General features: G+C 38.8%; 1 protein-coding gene across 1 annotated transcript in view; it reads left to right on the top strand.

The window, feature by feature from the left end:
- Positions 1-22,904, top strand: part of LOC116553094 (protoheme IX farnesyltransferase, mitochondrial) — a 127,916-nt gene that overhangs the window by 74,380 nt on the left and 30,632 nt on the right. The window contains exon 5 of the mRNA XM_032280226.1: positions 7,374-7,444. Coding sequence (XP_032136117.1) covers positions 7,374-7,444 — 71 coding nt within the window. The remainder of the gene's footprint in view (positions 1-7,373; positions 7,445-22,904) is intronic.

Raw genomic sequence — 22,904 nt, 5'->3', positions numbered from 1 at the left:
TAACGACGCCTATTTTGCGTTATAATTGTGAGGGGATCTGCAAGGATTTATTAACTATGAAGGTCGTGTATTCATATTAGATTGTGATGAAGTAGCACTAGTGTATGAAAAATTTTGTGATCTTTTAAGTCCTAGTTTGAAAGGTGTTTGGTTTTCTTTTAATTTTGCAACCTAAATGATCTGTTAACATTAGAAGTTTTTAGTGAGCTTTAATGCATTTATTTATTGTTCTCGAAAACTGGCCTTAAGAATTAACTGTTTTTAAAACAGTTTTTGCAAAGATGGAATTGTAGCCTTTGGCAGCTGTTAGAGGAGAAATTCCTTTGAGCTTATTTAGAGATTTTAGAAGGAGCTTAACCCCACCCTGGATACCCCTGTTAACTAAACATGCTGGCTACGATGTGAGCCCAAAGTTTTCTTTTTCCCTCTCCCAAATGCTAACCTTGTGCTAAAATCACATAATGATGCTGGGAGATTTGTGGGATTTGGGAGAGGGGTTGGGATGGGGAAAAATTGAGCATAGTTAGGTATAAGTGGGAACAATACAGTTAAAAGATAACAGGCTAAATGTGCTATACAGAAAAGGGTAATTGATGGAATAAATTTCCTAGAAGGTGGAAGGGGACAGGATTACCAGCCGAGGTTGGGAGAGAAGAGTTTGTACACACTGGTAGGGCTGATAGTAGGAAAAGGAGGGAGTGTCCTGCTTGAAGACTTCAGTGTTCAATAAAGTAGAAAGCTGTGCCCTGTATTAGAGGTAGAGGGAGTGTAGAAACATCAGATATTCTTGAGAGTGGATCAGATATGAAACCTTTGTGTAGAGAAGCAGATTGAGTTGACTAGAGAGCACATTTGAAGTTTAAGGTTGTGCACTTGTAATGAATCCCCTTGTCCTATAAGGTGTCTTTTTCCAGCAAAGCTCCACGGCTTAGGCACGTGCACAGAGAAAAGTAGAATATTAGGGCAAACTAATAAGCCCTAGATAGTTGTAGATGTGGTGTCCATGCTGTGATGTGCCTTGACAGGCAGCAGGTAGAGTGAGTAAAGAACTGAAAGCATGTTGTCCTTGAGAAACCGAAAGGTGGCTCAGAATGCTTAGAGGAGAGCATGAAAGAGGTAAAGAGCAAGAAAGAAAAGAGCCTGGAGAGGTAAAAGGAGGCAAGAGCAGTTATGTGACTATTATACATTGTATGACGGTATCAGAATGTCTCATGTGCCCTATAAATATATACACCTACTATGTGCCTACAAAAATTAAAAATTAAAAAAAAAATTTTAAAGAAAACACATGGCCTTTATAGACAGTTGAAAATTACAGAATGGTAAAGAATAGTAAATCAGCCTTCCTCTCACTGTTCAGAGACAAGGATTATAAATATTTTGATGTTTTCCATCTTTTTTCAGAAAGCAGTGCTCGAAAATTGAGATCTCTCTGGAAGGAAAAAGGGGTCGGTACCGTAGCAGTGATTCTTGGAGCTAGTAAAAACCAGTTTAACTTTCTGAGTGTTTTTACTTGTAGGATATGGTACTTTGCCTCTGATGAAGTGCTAGGTGATCTTTTAGATCTTTTTATTTTTTCCTTTAAGGATGAAGCCTTAAAATCCAGCCTAATGAGAGATGGCGTGAGTAACCTGTTTACAGGAGAACATTGCCCCAGTCACCATGTTGAGTGAAAAGCCACTTCTGATGAATGCCAGAGCACACACATTCATTATTTTAAATGCCTCATAGGGGGAAAAATCAATGGGAAGGAGTCTTACTTAGTTTGTTTATTCTAGGTAAGGCAACGGAACATTGGTAACGAGAGTAATGGCTGACTGGGTATCTTTACTGATTTGTAAGCTAAAAGTAAGGGCATGTGGAATCATGCTGGATAAGGTGCCTCTCCCTGTGCTTTATTTTTTTTTTTAACATCCCTTTTAACTTGGTCTGAGATTGATGGAGACATTATCTTGAACCTTGGAAGCTGTGAGCCATATTGGAACGACAAACACTTGTTGACAGCTTTCAGAAGACGGATGGAAAAACAAACTCCCAAGAGTGCACGTTTGTTTTCCTGTTGACTCTCTAGAAGAATGTTGTGCCCATTATTTAATATAGGGGAAGAAAAAGTGATTATCACATTATCAAATTCAGTATTTTCTCAGCCTGACTTACAAACATCTCCAGAATACATCTACCTTTTGCATAGGATATAATTAATCAAAGTAGGACTAGGAAGTACATCATTTGGACGAAATTATATTTCTATCCATTTTTGTTATCTGTGTAATTTTGGCTCACAAATTTCAAAAGTATACTAAATATATATTGGCTTTTAGAAGGATTAATAAGTGTATTTTGTATCTGAGCATTAACTATTTGTATAATATATAATTATAATAAATTGAATATATTACTAGGTAATTATATATAATATACTAAAATATAACATGTTATATTTTAGATATATAATATAAAATGTATTATTAGTCTATAACATATATAACAATATATTAATAGATATCAAAATTAATAATTATTCATTGATATAAAAAGATGTATAATAAGAAAGTACAAATGTTATAATAGGTGTCTAATAGATATTAATCCATTGATATAATCACACCTTATATTTTTATCATGTGACTATGAGGAGAAAATAATGATCCATTTACTACTATATTAAATAGAACTGTTAAATTGATTCCCAAACTGATATGAGATAAAGATTAATATACTTACTATATTTATATCAATTAATGCCCTTCAGATACTTAAACTAGGAATACCCTTTCTACTATAGGCAAGTTATTTTGTAGGTATGGTGTATGTGAAATGAAATGATTTGACGTTGTTAGATTTACAGTGTATTATAAATAATTTAGCTGCACCTGTCTACTGAACATCTTCTCACCTTTTTTAAATAAAATTTTCATTTGCTATAGAGGAAATAATACATGTGATTTTAGTGGTGATACTATGTCTTTGTGTCTCTCTACCAACACCCTCCCCTGCTCACAGGATAGCCACCTCATTTCTTGGCCATGATGATTCATGGCCATGATGCTTCTAGACTTCTCTCTTGGAGCTATGTGGAAATAAACTGGTTTTTAGGGTTGCTGGGAGTCTGGAAGGCAGGGGCTGCCGTTGTCATTTAGCCTGCTTCATGGAAAAAGCCTTCATGCAGGCAAAAACCAAGCCAATTTAAGAGATGGAAGGAACCGGTGTCACGATGGCATCATTTGTAATTCTGAATCTTGTCCTTCCTGAAAGCAGGTACAACCATGTTCTAAGAATAATAAAACTCCATTTTCTTTTGAGCTAGTTTGAGTTGTGTTTCTGTCACTTGTAACTCCAAGAGCCTGAGTCCTGTGATAACAGATCACAGGATTGCCAGAAGGCAAGAAATGTGAAGGAGTATATGCCTGATTAGGAAGGGAGATGATGAAGAAGTGAACCTGAAGAAGAAAAGGAAAAGTTTACAGTTGGGTGCAGTGATTCATGGCTGTAATCCCAGCACTCTGGGAGGTGGAGGCGGGTAGATCACTTGAGGCCAGGAGTTTGAGACCAGCCTGGACAATATGCGAAATCCCTTCCCAGCTACTTGGGAGGCTGAGATAGGAGGCTCCCTTGAGTCCAGGAGGCAGAGGCTGCAGTGAGCTGTGATTGTGCCACTGCGCTTTATCTGGGAGACAGAGTAAAACCGTCTCAAAAAGAAAAAAAAAATGTGCAATGAAAGGAGTTCTAAAAGATTGGTGGATTTTTAGGAAGAAAAGAGACTGAGAAGAAACCTCTTTTGAAAATTTAACCTAGACAGAAAATAAGTTGTTTTCTGAAGAAAAGGTGCTGTTCCTTTCTGTGCAATACTAACGTTTGAAATGTTTACAGTCTTTGTGTATTATGATGTTGGAGGTTAAAGAAGTCAAATCCTTATAGGTTTGACTTTAACTGGAAAGGGCAGAGGCCTTGGAGATAACCTGACCATTGGAATCAATGTTCAGTCCCTCGTTTCCCTTGTATCCCATTCTGTGGCCACAGGCAACTAAGAGAAAGGAGGGCATGTTTTCTGGGGCTTTGGTTTGTAAAGTTCTAGTGAAAGACATTTCATCAGATAACACACTCAGTAATCACTGTGTCCAGGAGTAGGGTAAGGTACTGGATTCTCTAGCATTTGAGACCATGAACAGAGCCTTCAACTAGAAGAAGGCAGGTGCAGTACAAGATTGGTCCCTGACAGAATTAGTTTGACCTGGGCAACTGTCCAAATTCTGTTTACTACAGCATATTACTTTCAGTGTTCTCTGAAGTAGTGAGGGTATGTGAAAAAAAGGGCAAAACAGTATATTCTAAGCATTGCTATTACTGCATTTTGTTTTCAGCACAAGTTGCCAGAGTTTTTACTTCACTGCTTCAGAAATAGTTGGAGCCAACTGAAAATGATAACATTATGAAAAACTAATTATTATAAAGCACAGGGAAAAAAATGAATAGACTAAATCCAGCTGTATATAGGTTCTGAAATAGTTGTTGAAGTGTTTAAATTGCCCATCGAAATACACAATGCTTTATGTTTGGGAAATGTGGTTTAAATATCTAAACCAAAGCAGCAAGCCTAACTGAAAGCATTATAGAAAATGCATGAAGAACAGAATCAAGTAGCATCATGAGCTCAGATCCTTTGGTGCTAGGAAGAATTGTCAAGCCCTCACTAAAATGAAGCATGAGTCTTGGTTAGCATGGTATTTCTGCCCAGATGTTGCTTGTCCTGCAGAATTTAAGCATTCATGGGAGTCAGATGCTGCTGCCAAGTTATGGCATCCTGGAGTTCAATTGCTGTGTTTCTATCCTTCCATGGATGACGTGCCAGAAACATAGAAAAGATAGTATCTTTTTTCACCCAGATGAAATGATACGTTAGAATTCCTGAACTACACACACACACACACACACACACACACACACACACACTCTTTCTCACACACACACACACACACACACACACTCTCTTTCACACACACACACACACACATATATACACTTGAGAACTGCCAAAACAGTTACTTAACCACAAGTTTGTTAAATTAGGTAACACCTTACAAGCATTTAAATCACTTGATTTGTAACTGGAATCCTCTTTTATCCCCTGAAATTCAATTAATAGTACATATATCAAGTCATGAGAAAAAATAATTTCAAATACCTACAGAATGTATTTGAATATTAGGGAAGGGAAGGAATGTGAATGTTTCAGGCAGAATCTTTTAATTACATATAACTTCAACTAATTCAATAAAGAATATAGATTCTAACAGGCAAATAATTTTTCAGCACTTATATAAATTATGCATCATTTTAAAATAACACAGAGCAGCCTGCAGATATATATGTTTATTTGCACTGATGGTTTATTAAATAAATTATTGAGTGCCTGCGTGCATGGTACTATACCGTTTACCCTTAACATTAAGACTTATGAATTCACATTTCTCAGGAAATCAGCCATTTAGATTGTTAGATAAGATGAATATATTGAAAAACTAAATAATTCTAAGCAATGGCTCTGTTCAAAGTAAGAGAAGTTTATATCAGTCAAAGTTTGATCAGAATGTCAGAACCACTATGCAGGATATAACGGCTGTGTATTCATCTGTGTTCCTGCTGCTGATAAAGACATACTCGAGATTAAGCAAAAAGAAAGATTTACAAAAGAAAGAGGTTTAATTGGACCTACAGTTCCATATGGCTGGGGAGGCCTCACAATCATGGCAGAAAGCAAAAGGCACATCTTACATTGCAGCAGGTAAGAGAGAGAATGAGAACCAAGGAAACAGTTTTCCCCTTATAAAACCATCAGATCTCATGAGGCTATTCACTACCACGAGAATAGTATAGGGGAAACCGCTACCATGATTCAATTATCTCCCAATGGGTCCCTCCCACAACACGTGGAAATTATGGGAGTACAATTCAAGATGAGATTTGAGTGGGGACACAGAGCCAAATCATATCAGGCTGATATCGGGGTTAGATCTTATGCATTTCTTTGAGGTAAGCAATCTGTGAGGCTGTTGCCCCAGTATCTAGTGCTTGGCCTGACAAAAGCAGAGCCATCTGTAAGGGAAGTAGAAGAGCTATCATTCATATAGAAATGAGTAAGAAATGATCCCTATCGCTCAAATCTAGTCAGACCAGGAACTTCTGAAATCTGTTATTTATGTTTCTCTTGAAAAAAGGTTTCTTGGTCAAATAACTTCGGGAAACACTGCCTAAGTAAGTTAATTGGGTTTCTTCACTTTGGGATTTCTCAGAGGTTTTATCGTATTAATAAGATTTGACCATAGAGTCGTTCTTCCTGGCAGCAACGCCATGGACTGTAAGGGAACATAGCTGGGGAAATACTGACTTCAGCCTTCCACTGAATTTGTGTTTCATCTATTGATTTGGTTCTAGCCCATTTAGTCAAAGATATTCTTAAATAATAACCTGATCAGCACATTTTTTTGAGTACTGTGTTTTATCAAAAAAGGAGACAAGAGACATGAATAGCGAATTTAAGAACATACTGTACAGTTTGTCAAGGCTTTGGAAAATGAGTTTTGGTAATCCCTTGGGCCTAGTCTTTTAATAGGTAAACAATTTAAACCAGACTTCATTGTTAGGGTGACCATACCAATCGATTATCCAAGCTGGGATGCTTTCAGAATGAGAGAGGTTGCTGTTAATGATGCCAAGGTGTCAATTAGAACTACCGTGGGCAGAATAGGATGGTTACCTTCATTGCGGTATAACCTCAAATTCATCTGAGATCTTAATTACATCAGCGCTGGTTCTTGACTTCAGTAGCCCACTCCCCAGAGTCAGTTGATTCTTGGTTGATTCACAAGCTTTGGATTGTGTGAAAGATTCTGAAATCATTTACAACACTGATGCTTTAAACCTAAAACTGTACGGTTGACCCTTGAATGACACAGATTTGAACTGCATGGGTCCACTTATACAAGGATTTGTTTCAACCAAACACAGACTGCAGGATGTGAAACTTGAATATAAAGAGGGGTCAACTTTTCTCATAGGTGGGTTCTGGAGAGCCTACTGCGGGAGTTGAGTATGTGCGGATTGGGTTATCCACACATAGGGGGTCCTAGAGATAATCCTCTGAGTATACCAAGGGACATTTCAAAGTGGATAAAAGAAGATAATTCCTGACACTTAGTGTAAATTGTTTTTTTTTTTTTTTTTTTTGGAATTTTTCTTCAAAAAGTGCAAGGGTATTGATTTATACTATCAAAATTAAAATGAAGTTTAATATAGAAAAAATTTTCAGTACTAATGCAGAAGAAAAGAACTGTTTTATAGTTAATGTTTTCTGTCTTTTTAATTTCTTTTCACAGTTTTTTGAGGTACCATTTGACTCAAACATGAATAGGACAAAGAACAGACCTCTGGTTCGTGGACAGATCAGGTAAAATCGCGAATGCAAGTCTCTTCCATGTTATAAAACATTCATTTGCTTGTTCATCTGAATCATTTCCTGCTATTTTGCTTTCGGCTGTGAAGTGAAAATAAAATACCCACAAAGAAACAAATTGGTATGGAAATGCAGTACTTTCCCCCTCTAACCAAAACGTGTTACAAAGCACTTAAGATGGTTGTAAGAATGGCAGGATTTCTTTTATGGTCGTAACTTATGTGATAGATTTTTTTTTTAATTCCACTATGAGACATAGACTTTCTTTCATTTGTAGTGGCTGAAGATAAAAACATTGCATTAACACAAATGATTTTCAGACATATCCACCTAGGGACTCAGAAGAAGGAAATGTCTGTAATCTTACTTTTTCAGATAAACTGATAATGCTGTTTTATGCCCAGTAAAGTACTGCCTCCATTACTCTCCTTTCTACCAATTTCAATTAAGTAGAACTAAAAGGCATATAAATATTTTAATATCACTAATGGTTAATAATTAAACATTTTACTTCCTGGAGACTTCTAAACTAGCATTTAAAAAACTTTTTTTTTCACCTAATATATATTACAAGCCTAGAAGAATAAAAAGGGCCAAATGGTTTATACTGACTGTAATAAATCACTGGATTCTTTCTTCATGTTTCCAGATAATGCCCTCATGGAGCTTAAAATTTATTGTGGTAACACTTGTGAATCAAATGATCACACATATTTAAATAAAAAAATACAGGAAGCAAATATATATGCAGTCTGATTAATCTATACAAAATGATTTTAATATTAGCTGTCTTTAGACATTTACTTCTCAATGAATTTAAAATATCATATTAAAAAGGGCAGTAGAACCAGATGAAAAGATATAAGAACAAAATACATCTACTGATATTTTATTTCCTTTTTCTGAAATATAAACAAAGGTCTGTGCTGAGTTTGAGGTTTAGAAACTGTCAGAAGTACTTTTATTTGAATAGACCTGTTTTAGAGGGGAAAACGCAAAGTCTGTCACCTACCGCAAAAGCTAAAAGCTGCTCTCACCACTGGTAATGCTTTGGAATTTCTGTTCAGTCTTTTTTCCTCAGTGAAATTATACCCTTCTTTAGAGTCAGGGAAGTGTAGGAATAGGCCCAGTAAGTAGTCTTTAAGCATAATCAGATAAAGGCTCATCATTTTACTGACAGCCCATCTTACTTTGTCCAGTGTGGTGGAAGCACAGATTATCAGTACTCAGGAGGGAATATTGGGGCCTTAGTTGTTGTAATTGGCAACAGTCTCCTTATCTTTATTTGAAAGTAAGTATGGTTAAAGAGATGCATATGGATGCCAGGTTGACAGGGGTATAGGTGTCAACTTGACTAGATTAAAGAATACCTAGAAATCAGGAAAAGCATTATTTTGAATGTGTCTGTGAGGTTATTTCCAGAGGAGAATAGTGTGTGAATCTGAGTGGAGTAGATAGGGAAGATTTGCCTCAGTGTTGGTGGGTCACATCCAGTTGGCTTGAGGCTGGAAGAGAACAGATAAAGAAAGTGAATTGGTATCTGTTTCACTTGTCTTCTGCTTCCTTAGACATCAGAACACCAGGCTCGCTGGCCTTTGGACTCCAGGACGTACACCAGGAGCCCCCTGAGTCCTGAGGTTTTCAGCCTGAGCTGAAAAGCTCCTAGGGCCATTGGCATCCTAGGGTCTCCAGTTTGCAGATGGCCTATTGTGAGACTTCTCAGCCACCATAATTACTTGAGCCAATCCCCTTAATAAATCCCGTCTCATATATCTATATACACATCCTATTGGTTCTGTATACCTGACTAATACAAATCTATATACACATCCTATTGGTTCTGTATACTCTGACTAATACAGATTTGGCACTGGGGAGGCCAAATGTTATTCCTTATTACTGTGTTTCTTACAACAAAGTGGAAGAGATCTGTGATATTGTTGCCTCTCAAAAAGACTCTGATAAGTATATGAAGCTACTTAATGGTGAAAGATAAAAATTGTAAAGCTTATTATTATTGGTGCTTTGAAAGCAGAAAATTGCTTAATTGCAACAGCTGGCAAAAACCAGACTTCCAAATGGATAGCATATACTTATAAAATTTGTAGACCATAACCACTTTCAGAAAGCAAGTGTAGTGAGTGCTTAGAAGATCATAGAAATGAAAATACAGGCAAAAAGTACAGAAACCTTCCCTGCCAAATTATTCTGTCATATACAACTTCTGCCCCTTCGCACATAACGCCATGTTTGCCTTCAAAAAATGCCCTTCATCAGAGAAAGAAGGAATTCAGCAAGCCCAAGGACCTTCTGAACCAAAGAAACTTGCTGGTATTGAGGTTCTGCTAGTATCACAAAAAAACATTAAATGATGACCTATTCTTGATTAGTGATTTGACTGTCAAAGAAGACAGACTTCTTATATTTACCACTAAGTCTACCATAGAAAAATCAGTACATGCTTCACATTGGTTAATGGATGGCACTTTCAAAACTGTCCCCACTGTTTTTTATCAACTATATAGAATTTATGCACCTGTTAGACCCACAAATTCTAGAATTTCTTCCCTCCTTTATGTATTAATGACTGGAAATGTGAAGCCGTTTATAAACACTTATTTGAAGATTTGGAGGATTTTGCAAAAGAAAATGGACTGTAATTGAATCCTCAAACCATAATGACAGATACAGAGTTAGGTGCGATCAAGGCATCTGAAGTGAATTTTAAGATGTTACCAATAAAGTTTGTTTTTTCCATTCAGCCCAATGCATTTGGCAGAAAATTCAGATGAGTGGGTTGGCTACACAATTTGGCAACAATGAAAACTGAAAACCTCACTTTAAAAATACATTATTTGCCTGCATTGGCATTCCTGCCAACTTATGACATTCCAGGAGCTTTTAATAAATTAAACCTGCAGAAGCCAGCAAAGTTACTGCCTGTTTTGAAAATAATTGTGTACATGATAGGATAAGATGACATGAAATGGTGCTGCTCTTCGATCACCAGTATTGTTTCCACCAAATCTATGTTCTGTATGTGGGTACTTGTGGAATGGATTTCCTTTTATCCAAAATAACATAGAAGCATGGCACATAAGATGGGAAAATTTATTTATTTAGAGACAGACTCTCACTCTGTTGCCCAGACTGGAGTGCAATGGCATGATCTCGGCTCACTGCAACTGCTGCCTCCCGGGGTCAGCCTCCCGGGTTCAGGTGATTCTCCTGCCTCAGCCTCCCAAGTAGCTGGGACTACAGGCACATGCCACCCCACCTGGCCAATTTTTTTTTGTATTTTTATAGAGATGGAGTTTCACCATGTTGGCTAGGCTAGTCTTGAACTCCTGACCTCAAGTGATCCGCCTGCCTCGGCCTCCCAAAGTGCTGGGATTATAGGCATGAGCTACTGCGCCAGCCAGGAAAATTTAATAAGGAATGCTCATGTCAGTGTATATCAAATCGTAGAAGGTTTGATTCAAAAAGATCAGAACCACATAGAAAATGAATGTGAATGTATTCTCCAAGGAGAGCTATCTCTTAAAAAAAGCAGTCTTCGTGATGCAAGAATTCAAACTATAGGTAATGATTGTGAAAGTCGGCCTGCTCTAATGGACTGTCTGTGTTCAATTACTCATAATATGTCTCTATAATATACTTTTTCATAGGTCTAATTTTCTTTTTAGTTTTTTTTTTCTTTCTCTCTTGTCAGTTTTTTTCACGATTTTAAATTGTCAGCATTGTTTTTGCAATTCACTATGCTATGTATTTCATCTTCACATCATTTCCAATTCTGGAGGTATAGATTGTGTAAAGCCTTTTAGAGTCCTAATTCATTTTATGTGTTTTTTGCAAATCTGAATCCACAAAAGTGCATTATCACAAATTTGGCGTTACTTGTTTTAGCATTGTTCACGTATGTAAAAACACTGAAAGTTCCTCAATAAATGAAGAGATGTCCTTTTTATACATCTGCATTTGTGAAGGATAAAAGTTCTCAAGATTTTGGCTCTGGGGACTGCATATGTGGTGGCAGTGACCTATCATGGTTTTTGAGCAATCGTGTGAAAAGACTTAGGTTGTTTGTCATGGCATTTCAGAGGTACACAGTTAGACTGCTGATGCACACAATTGCCATCCATAGTGATAGGCATTTATACATTTCCTTTTTTTGACCTCTTTCTTTATAAATAAGGTTTGTTTGCTTCTGTTATGCCCATGTGACTGTCATTAGTATATTTAAGTGTTTATGCTTGCACAAATGTATATCTTTTTATTGCCTATTTTTTGTAAAATGGCTTATAAAGTGTTCTATTTGTTTTTATATGTTTCTCAAACACCTTTTTAAAAATGTACATAAATATCTTTAAAGTAATTTTTAAATTATTTTTTCCAGAATTGTATTTTCAGGATTTTGATCTTTTGGGATTTTAGACTTTAAGGATTTTGATTTTTCAAGATTTCAACATTTGGGATTACGGCAGTCCATTGAGGAAAACAAACAACAGGTTTCTAAGGCATCCCTTTGTGCAAGCCATAGACAAAATGCCAAAGAATAGATCCCAGTGAGAACCATGTAGAGTATGTGGCCTTGAAGTAAATGAAAAAGAAGCCCTTGGCCAGGCATTATAGCCCAAAGGTGTATCTCTAGCTATTCAGCTAGATCCAGAGACTAAACTGAGTCAGTGAAAGAAAGGAGAGAAGGTGTCATTGTTACCTGCATATCACGTGATGACTAGGATCAAAGAGACCTTGTAGGGAAAGTGTTCCACATAGTATGATTGTAAATGGGTTGAAGGTCAAATGGGTTTGCCCAGGACAGCCCTGGTTTACCCCAATAGAATTATTGATAATGTCCTCTTTCCCTTTCAACAGTGCCCAGTTTGGATAATAACTTTATGCAACCCTGTACAGAGGGAAATATGATGATTATGATGCTCACAGAATTTCCTTATTTCTAAGGCTATGCCATACTAATTGGCTTTGCTTATTTTACTTAGAGGATTTTAAAAAGGCATATAAATGTAAAGTGTAATATATCTAAATTATTACAATTTACAGGTATGCTGGCATACCTCATTTTATTGCATGTTGCTTTATTATGCTTCACAGATATTACATTTTTTATAAATTGAAGATCTGTGACAAGCCTGCAGCAAACAAGTCTGTTGGTGCCATTTTTCCAGCAGCACATGCTCACTCTGTGTCTCTGTGTCACACTCTCATAATTTATACAATATTTCAAACTTTTTGGTGATTACGTCTGACATGGTGATCTGTCACCAGCAATCTTTGATGTTACTGTTGTAATTGTTTTGAGGCATCACGAACTGGACCCATAGAGGACAGCAAACTTAATTGGTAAGTAGTTGTGTGTGTTCTAACTGCTCCACCAACTGACAGTTTCACCACCTGTCTTCTGCTCCTTGGGCTTCCCTATTCCCTGAGAACCAACAGTTTTGAAATCAATCCAATTTATTAATAACCCTACAGTAGCCTTGTGTGTTCAATTGAAAAGAAGAATTGCATTTCTCTCACTTTAAGTCAAAAGCTAGAAATGATTAAGCCTAATAAGGAAGGTGGCATGTTGAAAGCTGAGATAGGCTGAAGGCTAGGCCCTCTTGCACCAGACAGCCACGTTGTGAATGTAAAGGACAAGTTCTTGAAGGAAATTACAAGTGCTACTTCAGTGAATGCACAAATGATAAGAAAGTGAAATAGTCCTATGGCCAGTATGGAGAATGCTTTAGTGATCTGGCTAGATCTAAGCAGCCACATTTCCTCACACCAAAGCCTAATCCAGAGCAAGGCCCTAACTCGCTTCAGTTTTATGAAGGCCAAGAGAGGTGAGGAAACTGCAGAAGAAAAGTTTGAAGCTGGCAGAGACTGGTTCATGAGGTCTAAGAAAATAAGCCATCTTCATAACAAAAAGTGCAAGGTGAAGCAGCGAGTGCTGATGGGCAAGTCGCAACAAGTTGTCCAGAAGATCTAGCTAAGATCATTGATGAAGGTGGCCACACTAAACAATAGAATTTCCATATAGACCAAACAACCCTCTATTGGAAAAAGATGCCATCTAGGACTTCGATAGCTAGAGGGGAATCGTTAATGCCTGGCTTCAGAACTTCAAAGGATAGGCTAACTCTCATTAGAGGTTAAGGCTGATGCTCTTTAGGTTGAAGCCAATGCTCATTTACCATTCCAAAAATCCTAAGACTCTTAAGAATTACACTAAATCTACTCTGCCTGTACTCTACAAATGGAAGAACAAAGCCTGGATACCTGTACATCTGTTTGCAACATAGTTTACTGAATATTTTGAAACCTATTGCTCGAGGGAAACATTGCTTCCAAAATATTACTGCTCATTGACAATGCATTTGGTCACCCAAGAGCTCTGATGGAGATATACAAGGAAATTAATGTTTTCATGCCTGCCAACACAACATCCATTCTACAACCCATGGATCAAAGAGTCATTTTGACTCTTTTTGAGACAGAGCCTCCGTCCGTTGGCCAGGCCTGGAGTTCAGTGGCATGATCTCTGCTCACTGCAACCTCTGCCACCTGGGTTCAACAGATTATCCTGCCTCAGCCTCCTGAGTAGCTGGGATTACAGACATGTGCCACTATACCTGACTAATTTTTTTGTGTGTATTTTTAGGAGAGACAGGGTTTCACCATGTTGGTCAGGCAGGTCTCAAACTCCTTACCTTGTGATCTGCCCGCCTTAACCTCCCAAAGTGCTGGGATTCCAGGTATGATCGACTTTTTAGCGTTATTTAAGAAATACATTTTGTAAGGATGCTGCCATAGATCATGATTCCTCTGATGGATCTGGGCAAAGCAAATTGAAAACTGTCTGGAAAGGATTTACCATTCTACATGCCATGAAGAACATTCATGATTCAGGGAGGAGGTTAAAATGTCAACATTAATAGGAATTTGAAAGAAGTTGCTTCCAACTAATGTATGACACTGAGGAGTTTAATACTTCAATGGAGGCAGATATGAAGCAAATAGCAAGAGATTGGGAATTAGAAGTAGATCCTAATGATATGACTGGATTGCTGCAATCTCATGATAAAACTGGAACACATGACGAATCGCTTCTTATGGGTGAGTAAAGAAAGTGGTTTCTTGAGACCTAATGTACTCCTGATGAAGACGCTATGAACATTGTTGAAATGAAAACAAAGGAGTTAAAATTTTATATTAAGTTGGTAGATAAAGCAGTGGCAGAGTTTGAGAGGACTGACTCCTTTTGAAAGAAGTGCTACTGTGGGTAAAATGCTATCAAATAGCATTGCGTGCTGCAGAGAAATCTTTCATGAAAGGGAGAGTCAATCAATTAGGCAGTGTTATTAGTTCATTTTCATACTGCTATAAAGAACTACCTGAGACTGGGTCATTTATAAAGAAGAGAGGTTTAATTGACTCACAGTTCCACATGGCTGGGGAGGCCTCAGGAAACTTGCAATCATGGTAGAAAGCGAGGTAGAAGCTAGTACCTTCCTGCATGCTAACAGGAGAGAGAAAAAGCAAAGGGAGAACTGCCACAAACTTTTAAACCATCTTGTGAGAACTCACTGTCATGAGAACAGCATGGGGAAACCACACCCATGATCCAACCACCTCCCACCAAGTCCTTCCCTCAACATATGAGGATTACAATTTGAAATGAGACTTGGTGGAGACACAGAGCCAAACCATACCGTTCTGCCCCTGGATCCTCCAAATCTCATGTCCTTCTCACATTTCAGAACACAATCATGTCTTCCCAACAGCACCTCAAAGTCTTAACTCATTCCAGCATTAACTCAAAAGTCCAAGTTCAAAGTCTCATCTGAGACAAGAGAAGTCCCTTTCACCTATGAGCCTATAAAATCAAAAGCAAATTAGTTACTTACAAGATACAATGAGGGTACAGGCATTGGGTAAATGCTCCCATTCCAAGTGGGAGAAATTGGCCAAAACAAATGGGCTACAGGCCTCATGAAAGTCCAAAACCCAGTAGGGCAATCGTTAAATCTTAAAGCTCTAAAATAATCTCCTTTGATCCTATGTCTCACATCCAGGACAGACTGATGTAAGGGTTGGGCTCCCAAGGCCTTGGACAGTTCTCTTCCTGCGGCTCTACAGGGTACAGCCCTCACAGCTGGTTTCATGGGCTGCCATTGAGAGCCTGTGGCTTTTCCAGGCACACTGTGCAAGCTGTCAGTGGATCTACCATTCTGAGGTCTGGAGGATGGTAGCTCTCTTCTCATAGCTCCAGTAGGCAGTGCTCCCCTGGGGACTCTGCTGGGGGAGGCTTCAACCCCACATTGCCCTAGCAGAGGTTCTCCATGAGGGCTTAGACTTCTCAGACTTCTGCCAGACATCCAGGTGTTTCCATACTCTGAAATCTAGGCGGAGGCTCCCAAAGCCCAACCCTTATCTTCTGTGCACCTGCAGGCCCAATACTGTGTGGAAGCCACCAGGGCTTGGGGCTTACACCTTCTGAAGGCATGGCTTGAGCTATACCTTGGCTCTTTTTAGCCACACCTGGAGCTGGAACGGCTGGGACACAGGGTGCCCACCATGTCCCGATTCTGTACAGAGCAGCAGGGCCTGGGCTTAGCCCAGCACACCATTTTTCACTCCTATGGCTCTGGGCCTGTGATGGGAGAGACTGCAGCAAAGATCTCTGGAATGCTCTGGAAACATTTTTCCCATTCTCTTGGCAGTTAACATTCCGCTTTTTGTTACTTATGCAAATTTCTGCAGGCAGCCTGAATTTCTCCCCAGAAAATGGGTTTTTCTTTTCTACCGCATGGTCAGGCTGTAGATTTTCCAAACTTTTACATTCTGCCTCCCTTTTAAACATAAGTTCCAACTTCAGACCATCTTTTTGTGAATGTATATGACTGTACACCTTCAGAAAAAGCCAGGTCACCTCTTGAATGCTTTGCTGCTTAGAAATTTCTTCTGCTAGATGCCCTAAATCATCTCTCTCAAGTTCAAAGTTCTACAGATCTCTAGGGCAGGGGCATAATGTCTCTTTGCTAAAGCATAGCAAGAATGACCTTTACTCCAGCTCCCAATAAGTTCCTCATCTCCATCTGAGACCACCTTAGCCTGGATGTCATTGTCCATATCACTATCAGCATTTTGGTTAAAACCATTCAACAAGTCTCTAGGAAGTTCCAAACATTCCCAAATCTTCCTGTCTTTTTCTGACCCCTTCAAACTTTTCTAACCTCTGTCCATTACCCAGTTCCAAAGTCGCTTCCACATTTTCAGTTATCTTTATAACAGTACCCCACTTCTGGTACCAATTTTCTGTATTAGTCCATTTTCATACTGCTATAAAGAACTCCCTGAGACTGGGTCATTTATAAAGAAAAGAGTATTAATTGACTCAGTTCCACATGGTTGGGGAGACCATGTGGGCAAACAGACTGACTTGTTTGAACATTTCTGGCAAATCGTCCTGGCTATAATGATTGTTGTAATGAGAGAGTTAAGCTTTGAGACTCCTTTTATATCTGGCAAAGAATACACCTTAGAGTTCATATGTCACATATTAGGGACTCACATGGAAGGCTGAATCCTTTGTTTTGGATGTGGTTTGATGTCCTCACCAAAGCTTGTGTTGAAAGTTGATCCCTAATGCTTGGTGTTGGGGGTAGAGCCTAGTGGGAGGTATTTGGGTTATGGGATCAGACTCTTCATGAATGGCTTGATGCTGTGTCATGGTAAGTTTGCTCCTTCTCTCAGGAGACTATAGGCGTTCTCATGGAAATGGGTTAATCTCTGAGAGAGTGCATTGTCATAAAGCAGGACACCCTCAGTTTTTTCCATTTGTACATGTCTGCTTCCCCATATTGTTTTCCATAGAGGCTATACTAATTTACATGCCCATCAACGGTGTGTAAGAGTTCCCTTTTCTCTGCATCCTCATCAACATCTTCATTTTTTGTCTTTTTATAGTAACATTAGCCATTTTGACTGGGGTAAGATGATATCTCATTGTGGTTTTAATTTGCATTTCTCTGATGATTAGTGATGTTGAGCATTTTTTCATATATCTTTTGGCTATTTTGTATGTCTTTTTTTTTTTTTATTTTTTTGAGACAGGTCTTGTTCTGTTACCCTGGCTGGAGTAGTGCAGTGGCAGGACTACGACTCACTATACCCTCAATCTTCTGAACTCCTGATCCTCCCACTTCAGCCTCCCAAGTAGCTGGAATTACAGGTGCCAGTCACTGTACCTAGGTAATTTTTTTTTTACTTTTTGTGGCTGGTCTTGAACTCCTGGGCTCAAGTGATTCTCCTGCCTCAGCCTCTAAATTGCTGGAATTACAGGTGCAAGCCAATGCACCCAGCTAATTTTTTAAAAAAATTTTTGAAGACACAGGGTCTCACTATGTTGCCCAGACTGGTCTCAAACTCCTGGCCTCAAGTGATCCTTCCGTCTTGGCCTGAGATTATAGACGTGTCACCATGCCTGGCCTGTATGTTTTCTTTCAAAAAATGTCATGTCATTTGCCCACACTTCAGTGGCATTATTTGGTTTTTTGTTTGTTTTTACTGTTGCATTGTTTGAATTCCTTGTACATTCTGGGTATTACTGCCCTGCCACATGAACAGTTTTAGGCACCATTTTCAATACTATATTACAGAGGTGAACAAAACAGACAAAAAATTATTGCTGTTGTGGAGCTTGAATGCTAGCCATTATATCTGGCAGGTAGCTAATGCTTAATAATGGATGGATGGACAGATGAATGAATGATAGCAAAAGGCATCACCTGCCCCCAGGTGGGAGAAATACAGAAGTAAATACATCAAGGGAGGAATACATGGCATCTGCTGTCAAGGCAATGAGAAGGCTCTTCGGACAGTAGTGGAGAATGAATGAAGAGACAAAATGAGCATTAAGATAGAGAGACAGGCTGCAGAGCTTGACAGGCAGATACACTTTGGATAGATAGAGAATGAAGCAAAGACCGTGTCAGGCAAGATGAACATGGTGATCAAAGGTGCAAAGATAGGAGTGCAAAATGTATGTTTAAGGATAAAAATAGACAACCCAGCCAGCTGTAGAGTGAAGGATTTGTACAGAAGAATTGTGATGAAGTAAAACTGGGAAGAGGTTAAGGAAAATGTGCGGACCAGACTACACTGTGAGGGCTGTTCTGTCAGAATTGGACCGTGGTCCAGGTGGTTCTGGACTCGTAACTAGTATATAGTAAGGCAAGAGAGAAATAAAAGGCACATACATTGGAAAGAAAGAAATGAAATTCCTTTCACAATGTGATTGTTTACATGGAAAATCCAAAGGAATCTACAGAAAAGCTACTAGCAGTAATAAGTAAATTTAGCAAGAGTATAGAATACAAGGTCAGTATACCAAAATCAGCTGTGGAATTCCACTTCCAGCATGGCAACATGAGCTGCTCCCCAGTGATATTGGGCTAGGCAGAGGATTCTTTGATGAAACACAAAAACCACAAACCATGAAAGAAAAGTAGATAAACTACTTCATCAAAATTAAAAACTTCTGCTTTTCAGAAGACACTTAAAATGAAAAGAGAAGCCACAGAGTAGGAGATAACATTTGTAAAATATAGATATGATAAAGAACTGATGTACAGAATATAGAAAGAATCCTTAAACTCATTAAGAAAACATCTTGAAAAGGGAACACAAGGGGCTGGGCACAGTGGTTCACGTCTGTATCCTAACCCTTTAGGAGACTGAAGCAGGAGGATTGCTTGAGGCCAGGAGTTTGAGACCAGCCTGGGCAATATAGTGAGACCTCATTTCTACATAACTTTTTTAAAAAATTAAACAGGTACGGTGGCATGTGCCTGTAATCCCAGCTACTTGGGAGAATGAGATGGGAGGATCACTGGAGCCTGGGAAGCAGACGTTGCAGTCAGCTAAGATCACGCCACTGCAGTCTACTCTGGGTGACAGAGCAAGACCCTGTCTCAAAAACAAAAACAAAAACAAAAAAACAGAAAAAAAAGTGCATAAAAGATTTAAAGAGGCACTACTCCAAAGAAGAAATACAGAAGTTAAATAAACAAAAGATTTTTATTAGTAGTAATCATTAAGGGAAATACAAATTAAAAACACAGTCTGATACCACTATACACCTATTAGAATAATGAACATTTATTGAAAACAGCAATACCAAGTGCTGACAAAGGTGTGGAATAACTGAAACTCTCATATATTGCTAGTGTAAATGCAGAATGGTACAATCACTTAAGAGAATAGTTTGTCAGATTTTAATAAATTTAAAAAAAATTTACCATATAATCCCACTCCTCTGTATGTATGGATAAACACATGTCCATACAAAGATCTGTACATGAATATTAGCTTAAATATCACTAGAGATAGCCTAAACATCCCTCAGCTGGTGAATGGATAAACAAATTACAGCCGAAATACTGCTCAGAAATAAAAAGGAGCAAACCACTGATACATGCAGTGACATGGGTGTGTTTCAAAAGCACTATGTTAAGTGAAAGAAGACAGAGACAAAAGACAACATGCTGTATGAGTCCATTTATATGACATTTTGGAAAGCCACAACTAGGCACAGAAGTCAGATCAGTGGTTACCAGGAACTGGAGGGGTGACAGGAGGGAATCGGCTACAGAGGAGCATAAGAAATTTTTTGAAAAGGTAAATTTATATGTTCTGTATCTTGATTGTGGTGGTGGTTACACTATGTCTACCTTTTTTTTTCTTTTTTAAACTCAGAACTACCTGTATAACTGAAATGGGTAAATTTGTGTATTAAAAATTAGGGTCTATTTTAGACTAGATTTTGAGAGCATTTGGTTTTTCCTTGGAGAATGGAATGCTATAGGTTGTGGAACATAAGATTTTGGGGTCTGTCTGGCTGAACTCAAAGCCCAGCTCCTCTGCCTGTGTCACCATGCAACCCTGAGCATATTACTAATCTTCTCTGAGGCATCTATAAAATGAGGATTGTGCCTTCCACCTCATAGAGTTATGTGAGAAAATGACTGTTCTTGTAAAGCTGTCAGTAAATGATACTGCTGCCATCATTGTTACTACTTTTTTTCAGAATTGTGTCCTGAGCATCTCTGGATATTATGCTCTGTGCTAAATGCTGGAATATAACCAGCGTGACCTGATCCCTGCCTTCATTACAGTCTGGTGGGAAAGGTAGAACATCAGGCAGTGAACAGATGAGCTCCAAAAGTCATTCTAGGCAGGCATCAGTGATACCAAGGAAAGAGATGGAACGATAATCCAGAACAATTGTAAGAGAACACTCTAGAGTGGGAAGGCGCTGGGAGGGAGAGGATTGGAGTTGAGACCTGAAGGATGGGGATGCAGAGATCTAGGGGAATGCACAGTGGCCAGAGTGGGCGTGTAACTGACAATGAACAAGGGGCAGGGTGGCATGAGATGAAGTCAGAAGGGCTTGAACTCCGCGCGCAGTGGGAGAAGCCAGAAATGAGTTGCACAAAAGGGGCTGGTGTGATCAGATTTAGTTTAAAGGAATCGCTCAGCTGCCTGGGTAAAATAGACCATAGAATCCCAGGAAAGAGACTTGGGACAGCTCCCGGCATGACTTGATGAGAGCTTGGACCGGGGTGGTCACGGCAAAGATGAAGTTCTGCTGTTACTCAACTCAAAATTCAGGCTGGCTACCGTTGCCTACTCTTCTGTAAACTGTTCCTGCCTCTATGGCCTATGTGTATCTTCACCTTTGTTACAGTTCTATAGCTCTGTCTACCTGTAATTCATTATAAGGGAGAGGAGCAAAGGAGACATTAGAACATATTCTCAGAGAAGGTGCAGCTTCCCTGTTTGGTCAACCACCAAACAGTTATTTCTCACAGCCACCACCAACAGAAATACATTTCTGTTTAGCCAGGCTGCTGATGCTTGTAGCATGAAGACAGAATAGAGTAAACCCTGCAGGGAAACAGAACCCCATAGAATTCTCCACCTCTCCTTTACTGAGAGTCTCCTTTAAGGCAGAATGGTTTGAATGTCCAGCCATCTAAATATAGGTTTTTCTTTTGTTCCCTCTTTTAATTTAACTGAGTGATTCTCAATTCTGGAAAATTGTACATACATAACCTGTGACATTATGGATGAGTTCATGGGATTTTAAAGGATAATTTTGAGTATAATATAGTTTCACCTTAGGGCTGACCTAAATAAACTGAATAAACTGCAGTTCCACTGTTTGAAGAAAATGAAAATGCATCCAGTCCTGTTACAGCTTTGAGTGCCAGTCTTGGTGCTGCTTCCCTGTTTTTTACTGAGCTCCCTTTCGTCTATGTTGTTTCAGATGATGGAGAAAGTGACCTTGAATATGTTTAACAAACAAGTAAGATAACTGACTATTTTTGAAATACTTACAGTAAAATCCCTTTACATTTTAAGCAACATAGAAATTTTCTATGAGTTTTTTTTAAATCAAAGGGGAAAACATTTATAGCTAAAATACCATTTAATGAGAATAAAATCAATGCAATTACATTATCAATTTGTTTCATTTTCCCAAGGAGAATACAGAGGACAGTACTTAAGGTTTAGTTATGTTGATTTCGGGTGTAAAATACTGATTCCTCCCAGCAGTCATCAGGTGTCTCTCACATTGCTGGGAGAGGAATGTCTTGTCTTCATCTCGTTGCCTCCGTCACTGTTCTGAGGGCTTCTAACACTGGTGCAAGGTAAAGCTGTGCTTCCTTGAGAGCCTGCCAGGCACTTACTTTGGTTGCTTATTTCTAGTCTGGGAACAGACACAAAGGAAAAAAAGAAAATACCAATTCCATATGTCTGAGGTATCACTTATAGTTTAAAAAATGATTGTCTTATGTTTGGGAAAATACTGCTCTTCCTGTTTTCCTCCTATTTAAATTCATCCTAAAACTTCCAGGGACACAAGAAATTATTAGCTCTTTTGACACATCCATTCCAGAAAAGACTGTGGCCTTACAATAATTGCAGGTGTTTAATAGAAACATCCTTTTGCAGCTTCTGTTTACTAAATCCAGTTCCTGTGAAAACACTTGACCCTGTGGCTTTCTGCCTTTTACTTCAGCTCTGGGGCCTTTATGATAGAATTATTTATCAGAGTCCTTAATGGCTTGGGGCCACTTGATGAATTTGAATACACTTGATGAATCTGAGTACATCACATCACTTAGGAAGCATCCCAGATGCTCATTGATAAATCTAGAGTCGTGGTGCATTTGGCTAAAGAGCTCCTGCATCTGAGGAAGTCTGGAGAGAAGTGCTCCAGAGGGGTCATAATGGAGCTGTCTTACCCTTTGCTGTCAGCTTCTCACCATGGAGTTTATCCCCATTAACTGAGAGCCAAACTACTGGGAGCCAAACCCTTTAGGCTGTGTCAGCGCAGCCACCTCACAGCCTCAGGAAGCCATGGCTTCCATTCTGGATATTC

This window comes from Sapajus apella, unplaced genomic scaffold (assembly GCF_009761245.1).
Source record: "Sapajus apella isolate SASKATOON/1434 unplaced genomic scaffold, GSC_monkey_1.0 scaffold12, whole genome shotgun sequence".
Taxonomy (NCBI): Eukaryota; Metazoa; Chordata; class Mammalia; order Primates; family Cebidae; genus Sapajus; species Sapajus apella.
Note: the sequence above shows the minus strand (reverse complement) of the source record. Positions and strands in the feature narration are given on the sequence as shown.